Genomic DNA, 24,305 nt, shown 5'->3' on the forward strand with positions numbered 1-24,305 from the left:
TATAAATCCAAACTCCTCCTCCTCCTCCTCCTCCCCCTCCTCCTCCTCCTCCTCCTCCTCCTCCTCCTCCTCCTCCTCCTCCTCCTCCTCCTCTTCCTCTTCTTCTTCTTCTTCTTCTTCTTCTTCTTCTTCTTCTTCTTCTTCTTCTTCTTCTTCTTCTTCTTCTTCTTCTCCGCCGTTTTATCCACACTGCAACCCTGTAAGGTAGGCTAAGCCGAGACCCTGTGACTTTCCCATTGGTCACCCAGCGAGCTTCCGTGGTAGCGTTGGGATTCGAACTCGGCTGTCCCACATCCTAGCCCAACACTCTAATTGCTACGCCACGCCGGCTGCTCTTTCACGCCTCACCTGCCGCATCCCCTCTCTAATAAAATTACCTGTCTGCGAGGCTAAAAAGCGCTGTATCGTCTGCATATCTGTGGATGAAATATTACGACTAAACATTCACAATTCTGCTCCGTAACTTGATCGATATTTTGCACTCTGCGGTGATAAAAAAGCTTTGACGGATTTCACTGTGATGATTAAATGGATTACAGCCGGGGTGGTATTCCGCAGTCGGGATTTTGGGGAAGAGGGCAGAGAGGAAGCCGGGCCCGTTCGGCGCTCTGTCCAAATGGCTCCTTCCACTAACACGCACCCGTGCACTTGCACGGATTCCCGTGCAAGAGAACGTTCCAGTGGATTGTGGTCCATCGGCAGATTGTGGCCACCACATGCTCTTAACAGTGTGCCAGTTGTCGGGGTAGCCTCCTCGTCCTTCTGCAAGGCTTGGCTTCCGATCCGGAAGAAAGGCACGAATCTGTCCAAGCCTTCGCAGTCATGTTGACGAAAGAGCCACACACAAAAAATCCCACGATGAAGACACGTTGGACTTCCCCTTTCGGCTTCTCAGGAAGGAGGTTTGGTTAAGAAATCCTGCTTTCATTTTCCTTTCGCTGCGCTGCAAATGGCTTGCTGGGAATCCCATGCACTTGGGGGTAACTTCCCCCTGAACGCCGCAGTCGCTGCGGCCGTTGAGCAACCGCACGCGTTTCCTCCTCGCTTTAATTCTGCTGCTCCAGCAAAGCTGTAGGCGAATGGTTTGCCTTTCGCCTTTTTGCATCCCTCCCTCCCCCATGTTGATTTCACTTACGGGTTTCTGAAGAATTGTGCCGAGTTTTCGGAAGAGGCGATGTGGCAATATAACAAGGAGTCTGTTCTGTAAAGCAGGAAGTCCTGAGTTCAAACTTGGCCGCAAACTAGGGTTGCATCTGCCAGCTGGGGGCTGGAGATATCTCTGAATCACTGCTGATCTGCATATGGCAGAGATTACCGTGTTTCCCCAAAAATAATAATAATAATAATAATAAGAGTTTGGATTTATATCCCCCCTTTCTCTCCTGCAGGAGACTCAAAGGGGCTTACAATCTCCTTGCCCTTCCCCCCTCACAACAAACACCCTGTGAGGTAGGTGGGGCTGAGAGAGTTCTGAGAAGCTGTGACTAGCCCAAGGTCACCCAGTTGGCGTGTGTGGGAGTGCACAGGCTAATCTGAATCCCCCAGAGAAGCCTCCACAGCTCAGGCGGCAGAGCTGGGAATCAAACCCGGTTCCTCCAGATTAGATACATGAGCTCTTAACCTCCTACGCCACTGCTGCTAATATAAGACAGTGTCTTATATTAATTTTTGTTCCTAAAGATGTGCTATGTCTTATTTGCAGGGGATGTCTTATTGTTCTGTTCGTCGGGCATGCTTCCAAACAAAAACTTTGCTACGTCTTACTTTTGGGGAATGCCTTATATTTAGCACTTCAGCAAAACCTCTACTACGTCTTATTTTCAGGGGATGTCTTATTTTCGGGGAAACAGGGTAGTTCTCCTAGAGAAAATGGCTCCTTTCGAGGGTACACCGATAGCATGATGCTCGGCCCCAGGAATTTCTCAACGTGGAGTCGGCAACCCGACCGGAAACACGCCATGTTAGCACCAACTTGATCCGCCACCCAGTTAAAACAGAATTCATGCCAAAGTGGTTGATCGAGGGACCCCCTCCGTGCGCCCGCCCCACAACGCCCCTGCTAAGATCTGTAAGACTGAACACTCGAGATGGTTTTATGCAAATCGGACCGTCTTCATGTAATGATTCTTAACAGAGATAATGCCTCACATTTGGGGAGCGTGCTTTCAAGTCTTGAAAGTGCTTTGCATGCATTATCTCGTCGTCGGGCCTATAATAACAATCCATTTCTCTGCTAAGGAGCACTGAAACCATCTCGTGAGTTCCTGCAAAAGACGAGACTCGAATCCAGAGCACTGTGGGTTCCTAGCTGTCTCTTTTGGTGCTCTCTGCTTACTTGCCGGCTGAGAGCGCTTCAGGGTTTGTCCTACATTTCCCGGGGCGTTTGCCGAACAGTCCTGCAGTGTAGATCGGCGTAGTTGTGGAGAAGGGATCGGAACTGAGAACACAGCCTGTGGATTTTGTGGCAGAGGTGTGGTTGGGAAGCGGGGGTTTCCACTTGAGGGCGTTTCCTAACAAAGAAGGGTATTTCCATAAGACGTGGGCATCTCTCCTGCTCCCATAAAACGTAGTCTTCATGTAGTGCTTTAGAAGGTTCGTGCATTTCGCGTGTATTACCGGCTCGGTAGTTTTTGCAAAGATCCCACGAAGTGCATTGCGATTATCAGCATTTGTAATAGCTTCCCCAATGCGTGTGTGTATGTGTAGGGGGGAGATTAACCCTTTCACCCCTACACAGTCCTGTTAATTGATTCCTCCCCCCATTATTAGCCTGGGAAACAAAAAGTGTGTGTGTGTGTGTGGGGGGGAGTTCAATTAGAACAACCATGTGGGCGTAAAAAGGCTAAACCCTTTACCTTGGCCATGTTGAGGCCCTGATCCAAATTTGAGACTACCGAGAACAGCTCTTAAGCCTGTGTGTGTGTGTGAGTGAGTGTGTGTGTGTGAGAGAGAGAGAGAGAGAGAGAGAGAGAGAGTGTGAAGATGTATACATCTCTGTGAAGATGGTTCTCCTGGGCTTGTTTTGGCTGTTTATTTATTTTTTTTATTTTATTAAACGTGTTACCCTGCACTTCTCAGCCAAAAGTCAGGCTCAGAGCGGCTTCCACGCATTATTAAAATATGCAAGAATACAGTGCACCAGTCAGCATGAAAATAACCACAAGCGAGCCCAATATTAGAAATTGCATTGGTTGTTTATCCAGCGATGGCGCCAGACGGAGGTCACCTCGTGAGTCAAGGTAATTGGCTATTGTCTAGCTGCCGAAGGCCATCTCACGAATCAGGGTGACTGGCTATTGTTGGGCTGCCGAAGGTCACCTCGTGTGTCGGAGATTGTGCTCAAGGATTCCCTGATTGGCGAGGCTTACTTGTAATTGCTGTGCGGTCTGTGTTCTCCTTGCCGTGGGGAATCCGGAGTATTTGCTCAAGCCGATTTCTTCTTGCGATGGAGGCATTGTCTTTTCCTCACCCAGGGATATTTTGTGATTGGGAAATGGACTCAGCAAATTGTTGTGCATTATCGAAGGCTTTCACGGCCGGAATCACTGGGGTGCTGTGTGGTTTCCGGGCTGTATGGCCATGTTCTAGCAGCATTCTCTCCTGACTTGGGTGCTGTGTGGTTTCCAGGCTGTATGGCCGTGTTCTAGCAGCATTCTCTCCTGATGTTTCGGCTGCATCTGTGGCTGGCATCTTCAGAGGATCTTCAGATGCAGGCGAAACGTCAGGAGAGAATGCTGCTGCTAGAACTCAAGCATTTTCAATGTATGCCCCCTGGTTCTAGTATTGTGAGAAAGAGAGAAACATTTCTCTCTGTCAACATTTTCTACCCTATGCATAATTTTATAGACTTCAATCATATCCCCCCTCAGACATCTCCTCTCCAAACTAAAGAGTCCCAAACGCTGCAGCCTCTCCTCATAAGGAAGGGGCTCCAGTCCCTCTATCATCCTCGTTGCCCTTCTCTGCACTTTTTCTATCTCTTTGATCTCCTTTTTGAGATGTGGCGACCAGAACTGAACACAGTACTCCAAGTGCGGTCGCACCACGGCTTTATATAAGGGCAACCAGCCGTAGATTTGAGAGCCAAACTTTATATAAGTTCTACCAGCTATAGATTTGAGAGCCAAACAACTTGACGCCTCTGCAGACTTTTCAGACCCGATAGAAAATCCAGGCAACGCGCTGCCACTCCCTCGTGGCGTGCGCACGTTGCTAGGTGCTGCTGTTTTACTCTCCCGGGGGAATTCCTCGCACACAAATAGTTGTTCTACCTGAGCGTGTGTTTGGAATCCTTGAACGCCAAAGACAAGAAACGGGGGCCAGAAACAGGAAGAGCCGGTCTCAGAAGTGGTCTGAGCTCCCGACGTGACCTTTTTCCCAGGAAAGCGGAGAATAAACGTGTATGAATGCAGTGGCTCGTTCTGAGAGTTGCAACAACCCCACTTATGGAAACAGGAAGGTGGCTGGTACTGTGTCACGCCCTGAGTCAGTATTGCCCGCTCAGACTGGCAGCTGCTGTCCAGGGTTATCAGAGCGAGCTCTTTCCTGTCACTTGCAGTCTGGCCTTTTCAACTGGAGAAGCTGGGAATTGAACTCACGGCCTTCTGCGTGCAAAGCAGACGGCCTGCCACTGAGCCACAGCTCTTCCCCACCACCTTGTTAAAGTCGAAGAAAGAGCGTGGGGATACTGTGCAGCTGTGCGTTTTAGAGGCACGTCGGCCGAGGCCGTCCTTGTGGCTCACGGCAAGCGATGTTTCCCTGGCCGCCTGCCTGGGCCGCTTCCCGTCGGTCTAGTTCGCCTGCATTCTGTCACCCGAGGTCAAGGAACAAAAGCACGGGGGCGGGGGAATGCCACGCCGTGGCGCTTGCAGGTATCTTGGGATTGCTTCCTTCTCAGGTTGCTTGCAGGAGCTGGTGCACGGCCAACCACCCCGGCTCTCTGCCGGCTGCCGCTGCTTCCTGTTTCCTGGAAAGGCCCGCAGGGGTTTTCCCCAGATTGTCCTGTTGAGGAACAAAGCGTGGTGCAGGGGGGCGCATCAAGTGGAGAGCTGTTCCCTAGGGCCGAATCCCCTCCACACCTTCCTCTCACAGGAGTGTGCATCCATGCGCACACAATAGAAAGGCCTGCCAACCGCCAGGGGTGGAATGGAGGTCTCCCAGTATTACTTCCTCTAGAGCAGGGGTAGGGAACCTGCGGCTCTCCAGATGTTCAGGAACTACAATTCCCATCAGCCTCTGTCAGCATGGCCAATTGGCCATGCTGGAAGGGGCTGATGGGAATTGTAGTTCCTGAACATCTGGAGAGCCGCAGGTTCCCTACCCCTGCTCTAGAGCAAACGACTGCTTTGGAGGGTAAACTCTATGTCATTGTGCCCTGCTTAGGTCCTTCCCAGATTCCACTCTTCTGCCCCTTCCCAGACTCCACTCTTAAAATATCCAAGTATTTCCCCACCCAGAACTGGCAATCCTGTCCCAGATACCCCATAACAATAAAAATTGGTGCATGTTCAAAGTTCTTCACAGACCCGAGCTTGGTCATCTTTGCATCATCCCTGCAGGGTAGGAAGACCAGCGTTAACGATCTCCATGTTATGAAAAACAGTGCCCTGCCTAAAGGTAACTAGAAATTTGGTGCCAGAGGCGGAGTTTGATTTTCTGGATTGCTGCTCTCAAATTTGACTCACCGTGCCATGCTGTGTCAGATAAATGAGCCAAGATTCAATGCAGTTCAATGTAGCAAAATGTAAAGTGATGCACATAGGGGCAAAAAATCCAAACTTCACATGCACCCTACAGGGGTCAGTGCTATCAGTCACAGACCAGGAAAGGGATTTGGGCGTCTTAGTTGATAGTTCCATGGGAATGTCCACTCAATGCCTGGCAGCTGTGAAAAAGGCAAACTCTATGCTGCGGATCATTAGGAAAGGAGTTGATAATAAAACTGCAAAGATTGTCATGCCCTTATATAAAGCAGTGGTGCGACCGCACTTGGAGTCCTGTGTTCAGTTCTGGTCGCCACATCTCAAAAAGGATCTCGAAGAGATAGAAAAAGTGCAGAGAAGGGCAACTCATACTCTCTCTCTCTCTCTCTCTCTCTCTCCCCTCCCCCCCCCCAATTTCTGTCCCTTTCCTAACCCTTTTCTGCAATTAGGTTTGGGATGGATCCACCACCATGATTACTCACATGGCTAAGAAGGATAAAGTCATGGGACACTCAGGGGCATCTGCTACCCTTCAAGTGATTCTCTCTCTCTCTCTTTTGCTTTGTTGGCAGGATTTGTGGTGGGCCAGGCAGGACTATACCAGTCCCTGGCGATGTTCCTGGTCGCCTATTTCATCATTGGCATGACGGTCCTCTCGGTGTGCGCCATCTCGACCAACGGGGCTTTGGATGCCGGCGGTGCCTACTGTATCCTTACTATTTGTGTTTGTTCAACTTTTTAAGAAACAGAAATAAAATAAAGGTGCCAGTGCTCGGCTATAAGGTTGGCCTGATTTCCACCAATTTCCCACTCTGGACTTGGGAAAGCCATTAAAGAAAGGTGCTGATACTCAGCAGGGGCGTAGGGGGAGAAAATGGCGCCCGGGCCAAAATGGTGCCTGGGCGCTACCCCCCTGTGGCTGGCAGCCCCCACAACTTTTTCTGAACGGGCCAGGCTGGTAGGGTGGGGCCAGGCCGCGTGGGGTGGGGTGAGGGGAGGGGAGGGGGAAGGGCGGGGGGCGATTTCCCACCACCACTGGCGCACCCCCTTGTCCCCTTATAGCTCCGCCACTGGTACTCAGTACTATCTGGCGAAGCACTGAGCAGCCGATCATTCAATCATTTGTTAGTTTGTAATTTGATTGATTGGCCCCCACAGCAGGCTCAGGGTGGCTTACAACAATAGGTCCGCAGTGAAAATTAAACCATCAATACAACACCATACAATAGTACATCATACAAAAATCAATCCCTAACTAAGAGGAATGAATAAACCAATCCAGAAGAAAAACAATCTATAGGAAAACAACGCAGTACGAAGAGTAGGCTTCAGGCATGCAAGCCCCCTACAAATCCCAGAGGTCTGCCCCCCCCCCCCCCGGCTGCAATTTCTGCTATCTCCCTGCCCCCAAGCCAAACAAAACCTTGATTCTTTTTGAATTGCTGCAAACCCTACACTGACCCCACTGATCTCCCAGAAACTGGAATGCCACCATGGCAGAATGAGACGGGTCCTCTTCTTCAGGCCTTGCAGGGTAGAAGGAGGAGGAGGAGGAGGAGGAGGAGGAGGAGGAGAAGAAGAAGAGGAGGAAGAGGAGGAGGGGGTGGGGGAGGAGGAGGAGGAGGAGGAGGAGGAGGAGTTTGGATTTATATCCCCCCTTTCTCTCCTGCAGGAGACTCAAAGGGGCTGACAATCTCCTTGCCCTTCCCCCCTCACAACAAACACCCTGTGAGGTGGGTGGGGCTGAGAGAGCTCCGAGAAGCTGTGACTAGCCCAAGGTCACCCAGCTGGCGTGTGTGGGAGTGCACAGGCTACTCTGAATTCCCCAGATAAGCCTCCACAGCTCAGGCGGCAGAGCTGGGAATCCAACCCGGTTCCTCCAGATGAGAGTGCACCTGCTCTTAGCCACTACGCCACTGCAGTGTTGTCTCTGTGCCTCCTTGACCCTGCTTGGCGCAGATATGATCAGCAGGGCGCTGGGACCCGAGTTCGGGGGCAGCATCGGGATCATGTTCTTCTTGGCCAACGTTTGTGGCAGTGCCCTCTACGTCCTGGGGCTAGTGGAAGCTGTCGTGGATGACTTCGGGGTCCTAGCAGGTGAGTGCGATCCCCCTGCACCGGTTAGCCCAACGTGTCCATTAGCCCACAGAGCTTATTCCCACCTTGGCTGAGGCTGAGCCGGGGCGTTGTGCTTGTTGCTTCCGGGTTTTCCAGACTGCTCCTAACATTTGCTCCTAACATTTCTACGGCTGGCATCTTCAGAGATATGTCACTTTGGTCGATTCCACACTTGCGTTATCGACCTAAGTTCGAGCTGCGTTCGACCTAAGTGCTCCGCACAGCCACCGGGATCGGCGTGGTTTTGTACCCGCTTCGCCCCGTGTAACGGTCAAATTTCCGACTCCAGTTGGGAACTACTTCTTTTTCAGGGAACCACGCTCAAACTCAGCTCGATTCCAGTAAAGTGCGGAATCTCTGGTGCCAGGAGTCCCCCATTCAGCCAATCCCAGCTGAGTGTTTCGGGCATGCGTACAGCTGGCCAATCAAAAAATGCTGCCTTCCTCCCTCCATTCCTGTGGCAGTTCTTTTTTATAACGTGTGTGGGGATAGATGGAACATGGCCGTAGAACAGCAGCCAATCGGAACGGAGCGGCGAAGAGGCACAGGATGATTCCGCCCTCCAAGCTGGGATCAAGCTGGTTTCAGTGGGGAGCAACAATGGCTTCGACCTAGGCTAGTACCCTTCTCAGGGAACTGGGTCGAACCTATTTTACTCATGTGCGGAATCGCCCCAAGATGTGTTTCTCTGTGCCACAGAGAGAAACACATCTCTCTGTAACAGGCCTCTGAAGATACCACTGGGCAAAAAGTTGGGAGCAAAAACGATCAGGGGACGGCCACACGACCTGGAAAGCCCACAACAGCTACTCCAGGAATGTCCCAATCCAGACTTGCCCGGGCATATTTAGGGTGGGGCAAGCCAGGGTATGAGTCCCGGGGGCTACTCGCTTAGGGGTGGCGAGGCTGTCCCAAAGCAGAAAGCCACGACACTTGTAGGGCTGGTCTACCTGCCATTAAAAAGCAGTGGGTAGATAGTCTACCAATTCATGAGAGGCTAAGGGAGCTGGGGATGTTTCGCCTGGAGAACCAAAGGTTAAGGAGAGACATGATAGCTATGTTTAAATATAGAAGAGAGAGGGAAGAGATGCAGGAAAAGAGATTCCACCTAAACATCAGGAAGAACTTCCTGACCGTCAGGGCTGTTCAACAGTGGGATTCACTGCCTCGGAGGGTGGCGGAGTCTCCTTCTTGGGAGGTTTTTAAACAGAGGCTGGCTGGCCATCTGTCAGGAGTGCCTTGATTGTGTCTTCCTGCATTGCAGGGGGTTGGACTGGATGGCCCTTTGGGGTCTGTTCCAACTCTATGATTCTATGATTCAATTCTTTGTAATGGCAGGTAGACCAGGCCTCTGGAGAGCTGCTGTTCCTACGGTTGAAAGAAATGGGTAGACCTGGCCACCAGAGAGCTGGTCTTCCAGGATGGGGAAGACCTGTTGGATTTGGGGGGGGGGGGGGGGGGGGGGGGCGCAATTTTAGTGCTTGCCTTGGGTGCCATTTCTTGTAGATACACCCCTGCGGAGTTGTGAACCCCATGCCCCTCCTCCCAGAGTTTGATAACCACAGTGGGGTCCCCCTTTATTTTTATTTATTTATTTATTTTGAGTTTTTTATACCGCCCTACCCCCGCAGGGCTCTGGGCGGTGAACAGCAGTTTAAAACGTACAATCAAGTGACCGGAGAGGGGGACACTTATAGAAGATTCCATTTTTGACTGGCAACAGAGGTGGGATCCAGCAGGTTCTCACAGGTTCCCGAGAGTAGGTTACTCATCATTTGTGTGTGCCGAGAGGGGGTTACTCATGGGTGGTTTTGCCACGTGATTTTTGCCTTAGTTACGCCCCCTTTCTCAGCAGTAGCGCGCAAAACTTGAAGCAGTCTAGCAGGAGGACACCGGCGTGCGTGGCAGCCTGCGCCTGCGTGCATTCGTTTCCCGCCCAAGGACCGGCGCAGCGGCTGCGTCCTTGCCACAGCCCCGCCCAGGAATGCCCCGCCCAGGAATGCCCGGCCACGCCCCCGTCGTGCCCCACCCAGCCCCATTGGCGCTACGCCACAGTTTGAATCCCACCCCCAAGGGAACCTGTTACTAAAATGTTTGGATCCCACCACTGACTGGCAACCTAACCTTCCATTGGTTCTCATAGCAGACGGCAGTGTGGGTAATGGCGTTCACGTCCTGAAGACAGGATACTGGTATGAGCTGCTGTATGGGACGGTTATCTTGCTCCTGTGCCTCCTCGTGTGCCTGGTGGGCGCCGGCATCTACGCTAAGGCCACCTTCCTCATCTTCGTCATCGTCATGGGAGTCCTGGGAACCGTCTGCCTCAGTTTCTTCTTGGTGGGTCCTCGCACGGTGCTGCTGCCGGGCGGCAACGCCACGGGCCTCATAAACGCATCCTTCACCGGCTTCAGGCTCCACACCCTTCGGTCGAACCTCGCAGGTAAGTCGCGCGGCCGTCCAATTCTTTCCCTTCCGTCCTCCCACGACCGTTGTTGCCTCCCTTTGTTATGCTGCCGACTAGACATCTTGAGCAGCAGTGGCGTAGGAGGTTAAGAGCTCGTGTATCTAATCTGGAGGAACCGGGTTTGATTCCCCGCTCTGCTGCTTGAGCTGTGGAGGCTTCTCTGGGGAATTCAGATTAGCCTGTACACTCCCACACACGCCAGCTGGGTGACCTTGGGCTAGTCACAGCTTCTCGGAGCTCTCTCAGCCCCACCCACCTCACAGGGTGTTTGTTGTGAGGGGGGAAGGGCAAGGAGATTGTAAGCCCCTTTGAGTCTCCTGCAGGAGAGAAAGGGAGGATATAAATCCAAACTCCTCCTCCTCTTCCTCCTCCTCCTCCTCCTCCTCCTCCTCCTCCTCCTCCTCCTCCTCTCTGGCAGTCTGTAAGCAGCAGTTGGACAAACACTTGTCAGGGATGCTCTAGGCCAGCAGGGGCTGATGGGAATTGTAGTCCGTGAACATCTGAAGCACCAGAGTTGGACACCCCTGATCTAGGCCGATCTTACATGGAGCAGATGGTTGGACTGGGTGGCCCGTTTGGCCCCTTCCAACTCTATGATTTTTATTGCTTCGGCTCTGGGGAGGTTGAGCTAAAGACTGGAGCTCAGTGTGACTTCCAGGCACCTCTGGGTCCCAACGCCTCATCTCTTGCGATGCTCATGCCAGGACTTTGGAGGGATAATGCCTCAGGGTAGGGCAAGTCTGATTGGCTACAGTAGTTGATACCTCTTCCTGTGCCTTCAATAGGTGCACAGAAGAAGCGGGGAATCTTAGCAGGTGCCGCTTTTCTCCCCTTTGTGGCCTCTGACAGGAGAGGCTGCTCCGGCTGAAAATTCCCCATCTTTTGCAGAACTGTTGACAGAACTGGGCCTGTCTTCTGGTCCTCCCTATGTCGTGGAGGGTGGGGCTTTCTTCTCCCCGGTTCTGCCTGCCGCCTGACCTGTCTTATTCCCCTGCAGCTGACTACACTGTGGATTACACCACCGGGGTCCTGATGAGCTTCAGTACCGTCTTTGCCGTCATGTTCAACGGCTGCACGGGCATCATGGCTGGGTCCAACATGTCTGGTGAGTGTAGTATTATGGGTCCAGCCGGGGAAGCCCCAGATGGGAGCATGCACTAAGGGAGGTGCTCTCGGTATGCGCATGCAGAGGTGGGATCCAGCAGGTTCTCACCAGTTCCCGAGAGTGGGTTACTAATTATTTGTGTGTGCCGAGAGGGGGTTACTAATTGGGTCTGCTTTTCTGTTAGAAATTCCATTAGGTCCAAAAAGCATAAAGTCCTGTTGTCTCCTATGTGGCTGGTTAGCGAAGGTAGAAAACGGGATCATTCTCCCTGTTGGGCTGTTTTAAAAACATGTTTTAGAACTATGGTAAAGTTCCTTGTTGAAGGAAAGTCTCCTTCTTTTGATTTCTAGAAACAAAATTAAGTATTTGAAAGTATTAAGTATTTGACAGGCAGTCAATTAGAGGAGAAGTAGTTGTTTCTGTTGGCAGTAGACGATAGGACTTGCTATCATGAGTTTAAATTATGGACAGAAAGAGACCAGCTGGAAATTAGGAACTTTTTTTTTACAGTAAGAGTTTTTTACAGTAACAGAGAAATTATTAATGCCCCGCCCCCGGAATGCCAGGCCACGCCCCCATCGTGCCCAGCCCAGCCCCATTGGCGCTACGCCACTGTTTGAATCCCACCACCATGGGAACCTGTTACTAAAAATTTTGGATCCCACCACTGTGCGCATGGGTAGGTGTGTGTGGGGGGTCTTTGGATTTATAAATTAGTGAGTGAGAGAGAGAGAGAGAGAGAGAGAGAGAGAGAGAGAGAGAGAGAGAGAGAGAGAGTACTTCATTTTGTTTGTTTCTACTCTGTTGATTTTCTATTTGGATGCCTAATAAAGGTTTCTGCTCTGATCTGAAATTAACGTAGATTTGATCATTGAATAAAGAGTTAGAAGTCTTCATTAATAGATATTGACTGGTTAGAGGAAGAAAACCAGTTCTGAAGAGAACTGGCGAGAGTGTTTCAAATATGGAAGTTAGAGTGGGTTTAGTGAGAACTGGCTTAATGTTAAGTTTTGGATTTATAAATTAATGTAGATTTGATCATTGTAGAGTTAGAAGTTTTTATTGTTAGATATTGGCTGGTTAGAGGAAGAAAACCAGTTCTGAAGGGAGCTAGCTAGACTCAGGCGCTCCAGGTGTCATTGGACTACAATTCCCATCAGCACATGCCAGCAGGGCCAACTGGCCATGCTAGCAGGGGCTGCTGGGAATCGTAGTCCTTGAACATCTGGAGGGCCTGAGTTCGACGCCTCTGGGCTATAGTATTTTAGATACAGTCATTTTTCCTTGCCCTCCCCCCTTCCATTTTTATATTTTTATTTTAAGTTAATTAAAGTAATTTAGAAAGGAATGCGAGACAGACTTAAGGCCGAGGAAAGGAGAGGCGAGGCGCCTCCTGGCCCCGGGTATCCATATTTTGTTATATTAGGTAAGATTGAAAGTGATTATCTATTATTATAACCTGCGCTCCTCAGAATAGCCTTGTTCGATGTCAGGCCCCGACCTGATCCTTGGGGGGCTCTGACCTCTGTCTCCTCCCACAGGGGACTTGAAGCGGCCCAGCTACTCCATCCCGAGGGGAACCATCATCGCCGTCATCTTCACCTACATCGTCTACAATTTGCTGGCTGTCCTGTTGAGCTGCACCTGTGACAGGTATGTGCCGAGCTGGCCACCAGGGGGAGCTCCCTTCCCACCTTATTTTGCCAATACTTCTCTCGGCTTCCTTTTGGCATTCTGGCCTGCTTCTTCCCCCTAGGTAGAGAATTGCAGTTGTTCCCATTTTGCAGGCTGGGAAACTGAGGCACTTCATCCAAGGGCCTTTTTGGGTGGCAGGACGGGGAGGGAGGGTGCCCGAACAGAGCCCTTCTCTTGACTCCTGCCGCCTCCATGGTTTTCAGACAACGGCTCAGATATGCGTGAGAATGAATGGTAAACCTCTTCCTGGATTGTACCAGTTCAGCATGATGATGGGGGTTTCTGTTTTTGAATGAGTTCCTGTAGCAAATGGGTGAAACATCCCCCCCCCCAAATGTTGACAATTGGGGGGGAGGAGGAGGACTTGTTGTTATTGTTTGGATTTATATCCCCCTTTCTCTTCTGTAATGAGACTCAAAGGGGCTGACAATCTCCTTTCCCTCCCCCCCAACAAACACCCTGTGAGGTAGGTGGGGCTGAGAGAGCTCCGAGAAGCTGTGACTAGCCCAAGGTCACCCAGCTGGCGTGTGTGGGAGTGCACAAGCTAATCTGAATTCCCCAGATAAGCCTCCACAGCTCAGGCGGAAGAGCTGGGAATCAAACCCAGTTCCTCCAGATTAGATACACGAGCTCTTAACCTCCTACGCCACTGCTTCTCTCGTCTTCATGCTCGATTAAAATAGGCTGCCCTTGATCCTGGCAAAGATGGCCAACTCTGGGTTAAGAAATTCTTGGAGCTTTGGGGATAGAGTCTGGGGAAAGTAGGGTTCAGTGAAGGGAAGGACTACAGCGTGGTGTAATACCAGTTCAGCTGACAATCTCCTTTCCCTCCCCCCCCCCCAACAAACACCCTGTGAGGTGGGTGGGGCTGAGAGAGCTCCAAGAAGCTGTGACTCGCCCAAGGTCACCCAGCTGGCGTGTTTGGGAGTGCACAGGCTAATCTAGTTCCCCAGATAAGCCTCCACAGCTCAAGTGGCAGAGCGAGGAATCAGACCTGGTTCTCCGGATTAAAATGCACCTGCTCTTAACCACTACATCATGCTGGCTCTCTAACTGGGGTTGCTAACCTCCAGGTGTGGCCTGGAGATCTGTAGACTGCAGAGATCAGTTTCCATGGGAAAACAGGCTGCTTTGGAGGATGAGGTGTCTAGCATAAATGCCCTGATGACGTCTCTCTCCTCCCCCCACCCTGCTCTTCCCCAGCCCCCCCCCCCCCAGCTCTAAAGGCATTTCCCAGCTTCGCACTGCAACCTTCGTGCTAGCCCCCCTTTCTCCCTGACATGCTGGTTTTCTGTGCAAATTAGGATTTGTAAAGTGAGGAAGCGTTGAAATTTACAGACCCCCCTCCCTGAAATCGTGCCATCTGCAAAGGTCCAATGATCCAAGATGAATTGTCGAAGGCTTTCACGGCCGGAATCACTGGGGTGCTGTGTGGTTTCCGGGCTACATGGCCGTGTTCTAGCAGCATTCTCTCCTGACGTTTCGCCTGCATCTGTGGCTGGCATAACAACTTCATTGTTACTCACTTGCCAGGCGACTTCTATTCAGATGCCCTCACCTACTGACCTTTACTCACAGGCATATATACTCCACTTGCTTTCCTTTCCTACTATCAGATCCTCTGAAGCTGCCAGCCACAGATGCAGGCGAAACATCAGGAGAGAATGCTGCTAGAACACGGCCATACAGCCCAGAAACCACACAGCACCCCAGATCCAAGATGGGCTTGACGTGGGCTTTCATGGCTGTTCTGTGTGGCCTGTAAGCTGCTAGGCGCCATTCTGACGACTTGCAGAGGTTTTATTGACACTTTCGTTTGTGTCAATAAACCTTTGTTTGTGCCAACCAGGAAGGAGTTTGTAAGCTGCTTTGAAACTCCTTACAGGACAGAAAGGTGGGATATAAATCCAAACTTTTCCACTCTTCTTCACGGTCACGATTGTGTATTTACAGTCGCAGTGGCTCTCCACGGTTTTAGGTAGAAGTTTTTCACATCGCCTGATCCCTTTAAATGGAGATACCGGGGACTGAACCAAGAACTTTCTGGCTGGGATATAAAAAATGGGGAACCTCAGTTCCTATTTGCATCTGACGAAGGGAGTTTTGCCTCTCGAAAGCTCACACTCGCAAAATCTTCTTCATCTAAGAACATAAGAACTAGCCTGCTGGATCAGACCAGAGTCCATCTAGTCCAGCTCTCTGCTACTCGCAGTGGCCCACCAGGTGCCTTTGGGAGCTCACATGCAGGACGTGAAAGCAATAGCCTTCTGCTGCTGCTGCTGCTCCTGAGCACCTGGTCTGCTAAGGCATTTGCAATCTCAGATCAAAGAGGATCAAGATTGGTAGCCATAAATCGACTTCTCCTCCATAAATCTGTCCAAGCCCCTTTTAAAGCTATCCAGGTTAGTGGCCATCACCACCTCCTGTGGCAGCATATTCCAAACACCGATCACGCATTGCGTGAAGAAGTGTTTCCTTTTATTAGTCCTAATTCTTCCCCCCAGCATTTTCAATGGATGCCCCCTGGTTCTAGTATTGTGAGAAAGAGAGAGAAATGTCTCTCTGTCAACATTTTCTACCCCATGCATAATTTTATAGACTTCAATCATATCCCCCCTCAGACGTCTCCTCTCCAAACTGAAGAGTCCCCAACGCTGCAGCCTCTCCTCATAAGGAAGGTGCTCCAATCCTTCAATCATCCTCGTTGCCCTTCTCTGCACTTTTTCTATCTCTTCGATGTCCTTTTTGAGATGTGGCGACCAGAACTGAACACAGGACTCCAAGTGCGGTCGCACCACGGCTTTATATAAGGGCATGACAATCCTTGCAGTTTTATTATCGACTCCTTCCCTAATGATCCCCAGCATAGAGTTTGCCTTTTTCACAGCTGCCATGCATTGAGCTGACATTCCCATGGAACTATCAACTAAGACGCCCAAATCCCTTTCCTGGTCTGTGACAGATAGCACTGACCCCTGTAGCGTGTATGTGAAGTTTGGATTTTTTGCCCCTACGTGCATCACTTTACATTTCGCTACATTGAACTGCATTTGCCATTTCTTAGCCCACTCACCTAATTTATCAAGGTCCGATTGGAGCTCTTGGAGCTCTCCGGTACTCCTGGATTCGAATCTTACAGGCACAAACAAACTGCCGGAGACCTCTGGCCTGTGTTTGGTTGTGATGCTTGCTTTGTTAGAGACCCCCCCCCCCTTCCCCGCACACACTTCAGTTATTGCATCGTTATTGGAAACCTAGACATTTGGCCCCCTGCGAGCAGCTGGAGCGTTCGGAGCGGCTCAGATTGCATTGACCTGCCCTTGCAACCAATTCCAAGACGTTTTCCAGGTGGACAGCCCAGGTCAGGAATACATCGAAGAGGCCTCAAATCAGAACTGACACGCCAGAACGCCAGCCGGGCTAAGAAAAGAAGCTGTAGCCGCTTCGCCCTCTTCCCTCCTGCCCTGAATTCTGCCTTCCCCTCTGCACACACACAGAACCAATTTGCTAAAAAACTCATGATTACTTCCCCAGGTGAAGATCCAATTCTTTCACAAGTGTGTGGGTTGATTGATCATTTATACCTATTAGCTTCCCGCTCTACCCCTGGATACAAAGGGACTCTTTTGTCTCTTTAGTGTGTGGTTGTTTTTCTGCCGCTCCTGTTTATTTTATAGATTTTGCATGGGATCTGCCGGCTCCAGCAGGTTCAGACCCAGGATCCAGCTAATACAGAGTTCCCAACAAGGTGCCCACCGATACCATAGCACCTATGGCAGTGGTGGCGAACCTGTGGCACGGGTGCCAGAGGTGGCACTCAGAGCCCTCTCTGTGGGCACGCACAAACAGAGTCGCCCCCCTCCCCCCACAAATCTAGGCTGGCCTGGGCCGCTGGGTTCGATTATTAGCATTAAACCTAATTTTGGGGAAGCAGTGTAGGTAACCCTGTTAAGCGCTGTTAAACCCCACTGATTTTCATGCAAAGAACTAAAGCACGATGCTTTACCTAGGAGTAAGCTTGTTTGCTGGCAATGGGGCTTGCTTCTGAGTAAACCCTCCTAGGGTCGTGATTCACCCGTTGGAAGAGTGGCACGGTTGCTTCAAAGCCAAGCCACCCACTACCACCAAGCTTACTCCCGAGTAACGCACGCCTCGGAGCCAACTTTTTTTTTTCTAAACTAAAACCTCGGTATTCAGCTTCAATGGCCGTGTTGGCACTTGGCGATAAATAAGTGGGTTTTGGGTTGCAATTTGGGCACTCGGTCTCGAAAAGGTTCGCCATCACTGACCTGTGGACACCTTTTGTGGCACCCACCAAATGGTTTTAGAATTCCACCTGGGAATTTTGCCCAGGAAGCTTTCTTAGTGGCCACTGTGGATTTGATTGGAGGTGTACCGTATATACTCGTGTATAAGTCGACCCACATGTAAGTCGAGGCACCTAATTTTACCACAAAAAAACTGGGAAAACTTATTGACTCGCGTATAAGTCGAGGGTGGGAAATGCAGCAGCTACTGGAAAATTTCAAAAAAAAAATAGATATCAATAAAATTACATTAATTGAGGCATCAGTAAGTTAAATGTTTCTGTCAGGGGGAGGAATGTTTATGTTAGCAGTACCAACGTTTCAGAGTATCTTTAGGAGACCCTCCTGATGATACCACCCAGGTTCAGGGGGTCCAAAGTAATGGACCCTCTAAAGGGTAGCCCCATCTACTATTAGCTCCCATTGGAAACAATGGGGGATGGGGGCACCCCCTTTGGAGGTCCATAACTTTGGACCCCCTGAGCCAACCTTCACCAAACCTGGGTGGTCTCAGCAAGAGATTATCCTGATGATACCACCCAGGTTTAGTGGAGTTTGGTTCAAGGGGTCCAAAGTTATGGACCCTCAAAATGTAGCCCCATCTACTATTATCTCCTATTGGAAACAATGGGGGATGGGGCACTCCCTTTGTGGGTCCATAACTTTGGACCCATTGAACCAAACTTTACCAGACTTGGCTGGTATCATCAGGAGTGTCACCTGAGGATACCCTGTAATTTTGGAGCCGCTAGCCCAGGGGTAGGGAACCTGCGGCTCTCCAGATGTTCAGGAACTACAATTCCCATCAGCCCCTACCAGCATGGACAATTGGCCATGCTGACAGAGGCTGATGGGAATTGTAGTTCCTGAACATCTGGAGAGCCGCAGGTTCCCTAACCCTGCGCTAGCCTAAAAACTGCTCCCCCTGGAGGCCAACAAAGTAAAAACCCTAAAATATTTTTTAAAATACACCTGACTCGCGTATAAGTCGAGGGGGGCTTTTTCAGCACAAAAAAATGTGCTGGAAAAATTTGACTTATACACGAATATATACGGTAGTTTTAAAAATATTGCTTTGTCCGTGGCAGCCAACACAGTAAAAGATTTTTTGCTGTGTGACTGAAGGTAAGCTGTGGCAGCTATTTTGTGGCTTGCTGTGCTTCCTGTGGCTTGTGCCCGTTGTGTGGCTGTGCCCAACATGTTGCGTCAGGATAAACAGGTGCCTGAAAGTCCAAGGTATACTGTCTCTCCACCAGGAGGTTCCATCAATCTATATATATAAAAAGCTAACAGTGTTTTTGTTGATGATAGTATAACTCAGTAACTGCTGGGCCAATTCCTCTGAAAATTCCCAGCCGCTATAATCAGTCAGGTGAGAGTGTTTTTAGATGTTCACATACCTGAAATTTCACACCTGGCCCAGGTAAAATGCCTTTTTCCTGGCACTCCATGGTGAAGGACATGCAGCTGCCTGTGTGTAACTGTCACCCTTAGAATGTTCGTGCTGTTTAGAATGTTCGCTCAGATGCCCAGATATTAGCAGTGGAAACAGTACATAGGCAATAACTCGAGTGGAAGTGAAACACATACACACACATACACACGAGGGAGAGGGAAGGGAGGGAGAGGGAGGGGTGGCATGCAAGGGAAGAGAAGAGAGAGAGGGGAGAGAGTGAGGGGTGGCATGCAAGGGAGGGGAGGCAGGGGGCCCAGCATCTTGATATGACCCACCCACCCTAGCGGAGGAAAAGGGAAGGGAAGAGAGTGAGGGGCGACATGCAAGGGAGGGGAGGCAGGGGGCCCAGCATCTTGATATGACCCACCCACCCTAGCGGAGGAAAAGGGAAGGGAAGAGAGTGAGGGGCGACATGCAAGGGAGGGGAGGCAGGGGGCCCAGCATCTTGATATGACCCACCCACCCTAGCGGAGGAAAAGGGAAGGGAAGAGAGTGAGGGGCGACATGCAAGGGACGGGAGGGAGGGGCCAGGCACCCTACATTCCCTGAATACTGCGATTACAGTTAAGAAAACCAGGCACACATTACTCAGGAGTAAGCTCGGTACAGCAACCGTGACATACTTTGAATGGCTGCGTCACGCCCCTCAGAGGGTTTCCTCAGAAGCGACACCCATTGCCACCAACCAAACTTACTCCCAGGTAAAGGATCATGACCAGCCAGCCTAGATGTGTGGAGGGGTGCCTTTCCATTCCCCCCCACCAGGAATGCGGACACACACATCAATGACATCACACAGTATCAGGCTGCGTGTTTGCATGAGCACGTACTGCTGGTCTCTGCAATTGATTTGCTGCTACTGTTCCTTTCCCATTTCACCATAATAAGCCACAGCAATGCGTGGCTGGGCCCCGCTAGTAGTTGATAAATGCATTCTCTGTTTGTAGCAAAAATCCCTTTATGGTCTCCCCCTCATCCATACAACAACAATAATGTAGGATTAGCATTTTTTGAGCACACAGGCAGCTTTGCAGGGGTTATGTTCCAACAGCCCTGTAAGGCAGGCCAGTATTGACTCCATGTTGCTCATGATACTGAGAATGACTGAGGTCACTTTGTGTGTTGGTGGTTGAGGTAAGATTCCAGTTGACCTTGCATGACATCTTTAAGTGCTTGGGTGGTGCCAGATTTTCCAGTATTCTCCTATATCCATGGTGGCGAAACTTTGGCCCTCCAGATGTTGTGGACTACAATTCCCATCAGCCCTTGCCAGCATGGGCAATTGGCCATGCTGCCAGGGGCTGATGGGAATTGTAGTCCATAATATCTGGAGTGCCAAAGGTTCGCCACCACTGTCCTGTATTATAGACAGAATCTGGATAGGGATGAGCACCATCTTTTTTTAATTCGGTAAAATTTCAGGATTCAGGAAATTTTCAGTAAAACCAAATAAAACCGCTAACCGTTGGCTTCATTCGGCTTTGCCGAAAATTTCCAGAATAAGGTTTACTGTGCTTTTGACCAACAACTTTCGGGTTTCTAAAACCTGAACTTGAATATTACCAAATAAAAAAGATTGGGCTTCCCCCCGCCCCACCTATCCCGCTTGCTTCCGTGGTCGATGTGGGGACTCAAACCCAGACTGCCCAGGGCTCTAATTCACCACTTTATTCACTACACCACACTGGCGCAGGGGTGTACCGCCTAGGGGGACATATGGGGTCCAATGTCCCCAACCTGCGGCCGTTTAGTCATGTGGGGGAGGGGTGGGAAATTGCCCCCAGGCCCCTTTTTATTTGCCCCAGGTTCATACATTGAGCAGCAGTGGCGTAGGAGGTTAAGAGCTCGTGTATCTAATCTGGAGGAACCGGGTTTGATTCCCAGCTCTGCCGCCTGAGCTGTGGAGGCTTATCCGGGGAATTCAGATTAGCCTGTGCACTCCCACACACGCCAGCTGGGTGACCTTGGGCTAGTCACAGCTTCTCGGAGCTCTCTCAGCCCCACCCACCTCACAGGGTGTTTGTTGTGAGGGGGGAAAGGGCAAGGAGATTGTCAGCCCCTTTGAGTCTCCTGCAGGAGAGAAAGGGGGGATATAAACCCAAAACTCTCTTCTCTTCTTCAAGACCTGGTGCAAAAAAACGTTGTTTGGTTGTAGCGGGGGAGGGCAGCAGCCCAAAAGGGGAGGGCCGGAAAACTCAGATTTCGCACCGAGTACATTTTAACCCTAGATACGCCTCTGCACTGGTGGCCTCAGTGGGCACTGGATCGGGACCAGTGTACGGGTGAGAGTAAAGGCTGCGGATTAACCTGTGCCTGCTGTTACTGGGGGGATGGGGAGGTGAATTTTCAGGTTGGGGGCTGGAAGCAGTTGCCGTCAGCCGTGCGCACGTGGGCAACTTGTTCTGGGAGAGCGCAGGCCTTTGTTAATTTTCTGCTCAGGAAAGTGCTGCCATAAATCCCCACCGTGCTGGGGCAGGCAGCGGGAATGGGCGAGAATTATAGCTGTCATGTTCTAATACCTTAATGCACAGCCATTGCTCATAACGACAGGGGATCGGGGCATCTGGTAAGGACCGTGCCTGACACGGAGCCGGCCCCTCTCCCTCCCTCGCCGCTCATCCCTCCTCTGCACAGAGACTGCACTGGACAGGGAAGCTGCCTGATACTGAGGCAGACCCTCGGTCCACCAAGGTCGGTATTGTCTGCTCAGACTGGCAGCCTCTCTCCGGGATCTCAGGCTGAACTCTGTCACAGCACCAACTACCCGATCTCAGGCTTGTACCCTGGGACTTTCTTCACCGTGGTGTAGTGGTTAAGAGCAGGTCCACTCTAATCTGGAGAACTGGGTTTTATTCCCTGCTCTGCCACTTGAGCTGTGGAGGCTTATCTGGGGAACCAGATTAGCTTGTGCACTCCAACATGTTCCAGCTGGGTGACCTGGGGCTAGTTACAGTTCTTCGGAACTCTCTCAGCGCAGTGGTGTTTCCTCACGTTTCTCTGTTTACATGCAAGGAGGCACCCCACAGCCTGCAGCACAGTTTGCCTGCTGAACTCTGCCGGCTCCCAGTTCCTGGTTCTCTTAACTCTGCCCATCAAATCAGCCTTAAAGGCACAGATCTCCTTCCCTCCCCTCTCCAGGGCAAATCTGTGCTCACGGGCAAATCTGTCCTGCTCTGACGGCAAAGCAAATTAAAGTTGTGGTTTTGCTTGCCATGGAGAGAATTAAAAGTGAAAGCGGGATCCGGAAAATACGTCCATACGAGAAATCTTGCTGCAACGGACATTCGCCCCCATTGCACAGCAGACACATTGTGCATAATCGGCATAGGTTTCAATCACTCCTTGCCGTGGAAGTTAACTGGGTGACCTTGGGCCTGTTGCATGCTCTCAGTCTGACCTACCCCATGGGGTTGTTGTGAGAATCAAATGGAGGAGAAAGAAATGATGTCATCCACTTCAGGTCTCCATTTTGAGGAACAGTGGTGTATACATGAAGCAAATAAAGAAAAGCAAATAAATAATACCTGATAGCCTTCCATATTGCAGATCTGGGAGTCTCCTAAGACTTCTATTTGTGAGAGTAACTTTGTGATTTTAAGCCATGATTGGCACTAAAAGTGTATCTACGTTTTACTTTGAGCAGGTAGCTAATTTCCATATTGCTTTTATTTTTTTAATCTGGTAAATAGCCCATCTCTTCCAAGTTACATTGCTGTAACTTAGCACAAATATTATACGATACAATATCCCAGGCTATTGTTAGTACTATCACCCCCCCACCCCCCGGTGTTCCCCTAGCAGTTTGCTGGGCTGCATTTAGAATGAAGGAGCGCTAGAAGAGCATGAGGAAAAAATGAAAAGAGATTCCACGTAAACATAAGGAAAAACTTTCTGACCGTCAGGGCTGTTCGATAGTGGAATGCGCTCCCTCGGAGTGTGGTGGAGTCTCCTTCCTTGGAGGGTTTTTAAAGAGAGGCTGGATGGCCATCTGTCAGGAGTGCTTTGATGGTGTTGGACTTGATGGCCCTTCTTGGGGTCTCTTCCAACTCTATGATTCTCTTCCTTACAGGAGAGAAAGGTGGGGTATAAATCCATCCTCCTTCCCCTTCTCCTCCTTCTTGTTCTCCTTGTTCTCCTCCTCCTCCTCCTTCTCCTCCTCCTCCTCCTTCTCTCCTCCTCCTCCTCCTTCTCTTCTCCTTCTCCTTCTTCTTTTTCTCCTCCTTCTCCTCCTTCTCCTCCTCCTCCTTCTCTTCTCCTCCTCCTCTTCCTCCTCTTCTCCTTTTTATCCTTCTCCTCCTCCTTCTCTTCTTCTCCTCCTCCTCCTTCTCTTCTCCTCCTCCTCCTCCTCCTCTTCTCCTTCTTTTTCTCCTTTTCTCCTTCTCCTTCTCCTCCTCTTTCTCTTCTCCTTCTCCTTCTCCTTCTCCTTCTCCTTCTCCTTCTCCTTCTCCTTCTCCTTCTCCTTCTCCTTCCTCCTCCTCTTCTTCCTCCTCCTCTTCTTCTTCCTCTTCTTCCTCCTCCTCCTCTTCTTCTTCTTCTTCTTCTTCTTCTTCTTCTTCTTCTTCTTCTTCTTCTTCTTCTTCTTCTTCTTCTTCTTCTTCTTCTTCTTCTTCTTCTTCTTCTTCTTCTTCTTCTTCTTCTTCTTCTTCTTCTTCTTCTTCTTCTTCTTCTTCTTCTTCTTCTTCTTCTTCTTCTTCTTCTTCTTCTTCTTCTTCTTCTTCTTCTTCTTCTTCTTCTTCTGGTCTGTTCTCAGGTCTGCCATAGAAAGATTCCTGTGCCAATTCTGAGACCCACAGGGTTACCTTAATTGCCCCCTCCATCCTCTGGTGATGCTAATGCATGGGAAATGTGCTGGTCCCAGGTGCAAACTTAATCTGAGCACCTCTTTCAAAGCTACCCAGGGCAGTATATCACAGGTGGGACCCCTCCATTGGGCCTGCACGCTGATTAGCCAGGCGATCAATTTGGAGGAGTAATTGGATATTAATTGCCCAAAGACACTGGCGTTGATAGCCCATGCAAATTTATCGCCCACCTGCTTGGTGCCTCTTGTTAAAATCCAATTAAGACCCGGCCATTTGTATGCTTTAATATGTTCGCAAAAGTTCTGTCTGTCCCCCCCTCCCCTCCCCTCTCCCCTTTTATCGTATTTTGGGCAGTTGACTCTTTGCAAGCCAAAAGCTCCTTCCGTGGCTGCCTCGCAAAACGGGGCCCTGTGACTTTGAAACGTGTTGCTCATGTCCTGTGCCACAATGCATGGCGTTCATTCCCTCTGCCCCCAAAATATTTTGTAGCTTGGCAAACAAACTGAAGAAGAAGAAGAAGAAGAAGAAGAAGAAGAAGAAGAAGAAGAAGAAAAGGAAGAAGAGGAAGAAGAGGAAGAAGAGGAAGTAGTAGTAGTAGTAGTAGTAGTAGTAGTAGTTTGGATTTATATCTCCCCTGTCTCTCCTGTAAGGAGACT

At 50.3% G+C, this 24,305-nt stretch overlaps 1 protein-coding gene across 2 annotated transcripts in view; it reads left to right on the plus strand.

Annotated features, from left to right (window-relative positions):
* Nucleotides 1-1,830: 1,830 nt before the first annotated feature.
* LOC125437893 (solute carrier family 12 member 9-like) overlaps nt 1,831-24,305 on the plus strand; it is a 95,172-nt gene continuing 72,697 nt past the window's right edge. Inside the window, exons 1-6 of one of the 2 annotated variants that reach the window (XM_048505942.1) lie at nt 1,831-1,960; nt 6,275-6,409; nt 7,662-7,799; nt 9,964-10,260; nt 11,282-11,389; nt 12,931-13,042. In XM_048505942.1, coding sequence (XP_048361899.1) covers nt 6,316-6,409; nt 7,662-7,799; nt 9,964-10,260; nt 11,282-11,389; nt 12,931-13,042 — 749 coding nt within the window. In that variant the 5' untranslated portion in view covers nt 1,831-1,960; nt 6,275-6,315. The remainder of the gene's footprint in view (nt 1,961-6,274; nt 6,410-7,661; nt 7,800-9,963; nt 10,261-11,281; nt 11,390-12,930; nt 13,043-24,305) is intronic. The other variant, XM_048505943.1, reaches the window with a different exon arrangement.

The sequence above is a fragment of the Sphaerodactylus townsendi genome, linkage group LG08, assembly GCF_021028975.2.
Source record: "Sphaerodactylus townsendi isolate TG3544 linkage group LG08, MPM_Stown_v2.3, whole genome shotgun sequence".
Classification (NCBI taxonomy): Eukaryota; Metazoa; Chordata; class Lepidosauria; order Squamata; family Sphaerodactylidae; genus Sphaerodactylus; species Sphaerodactylus townsendi.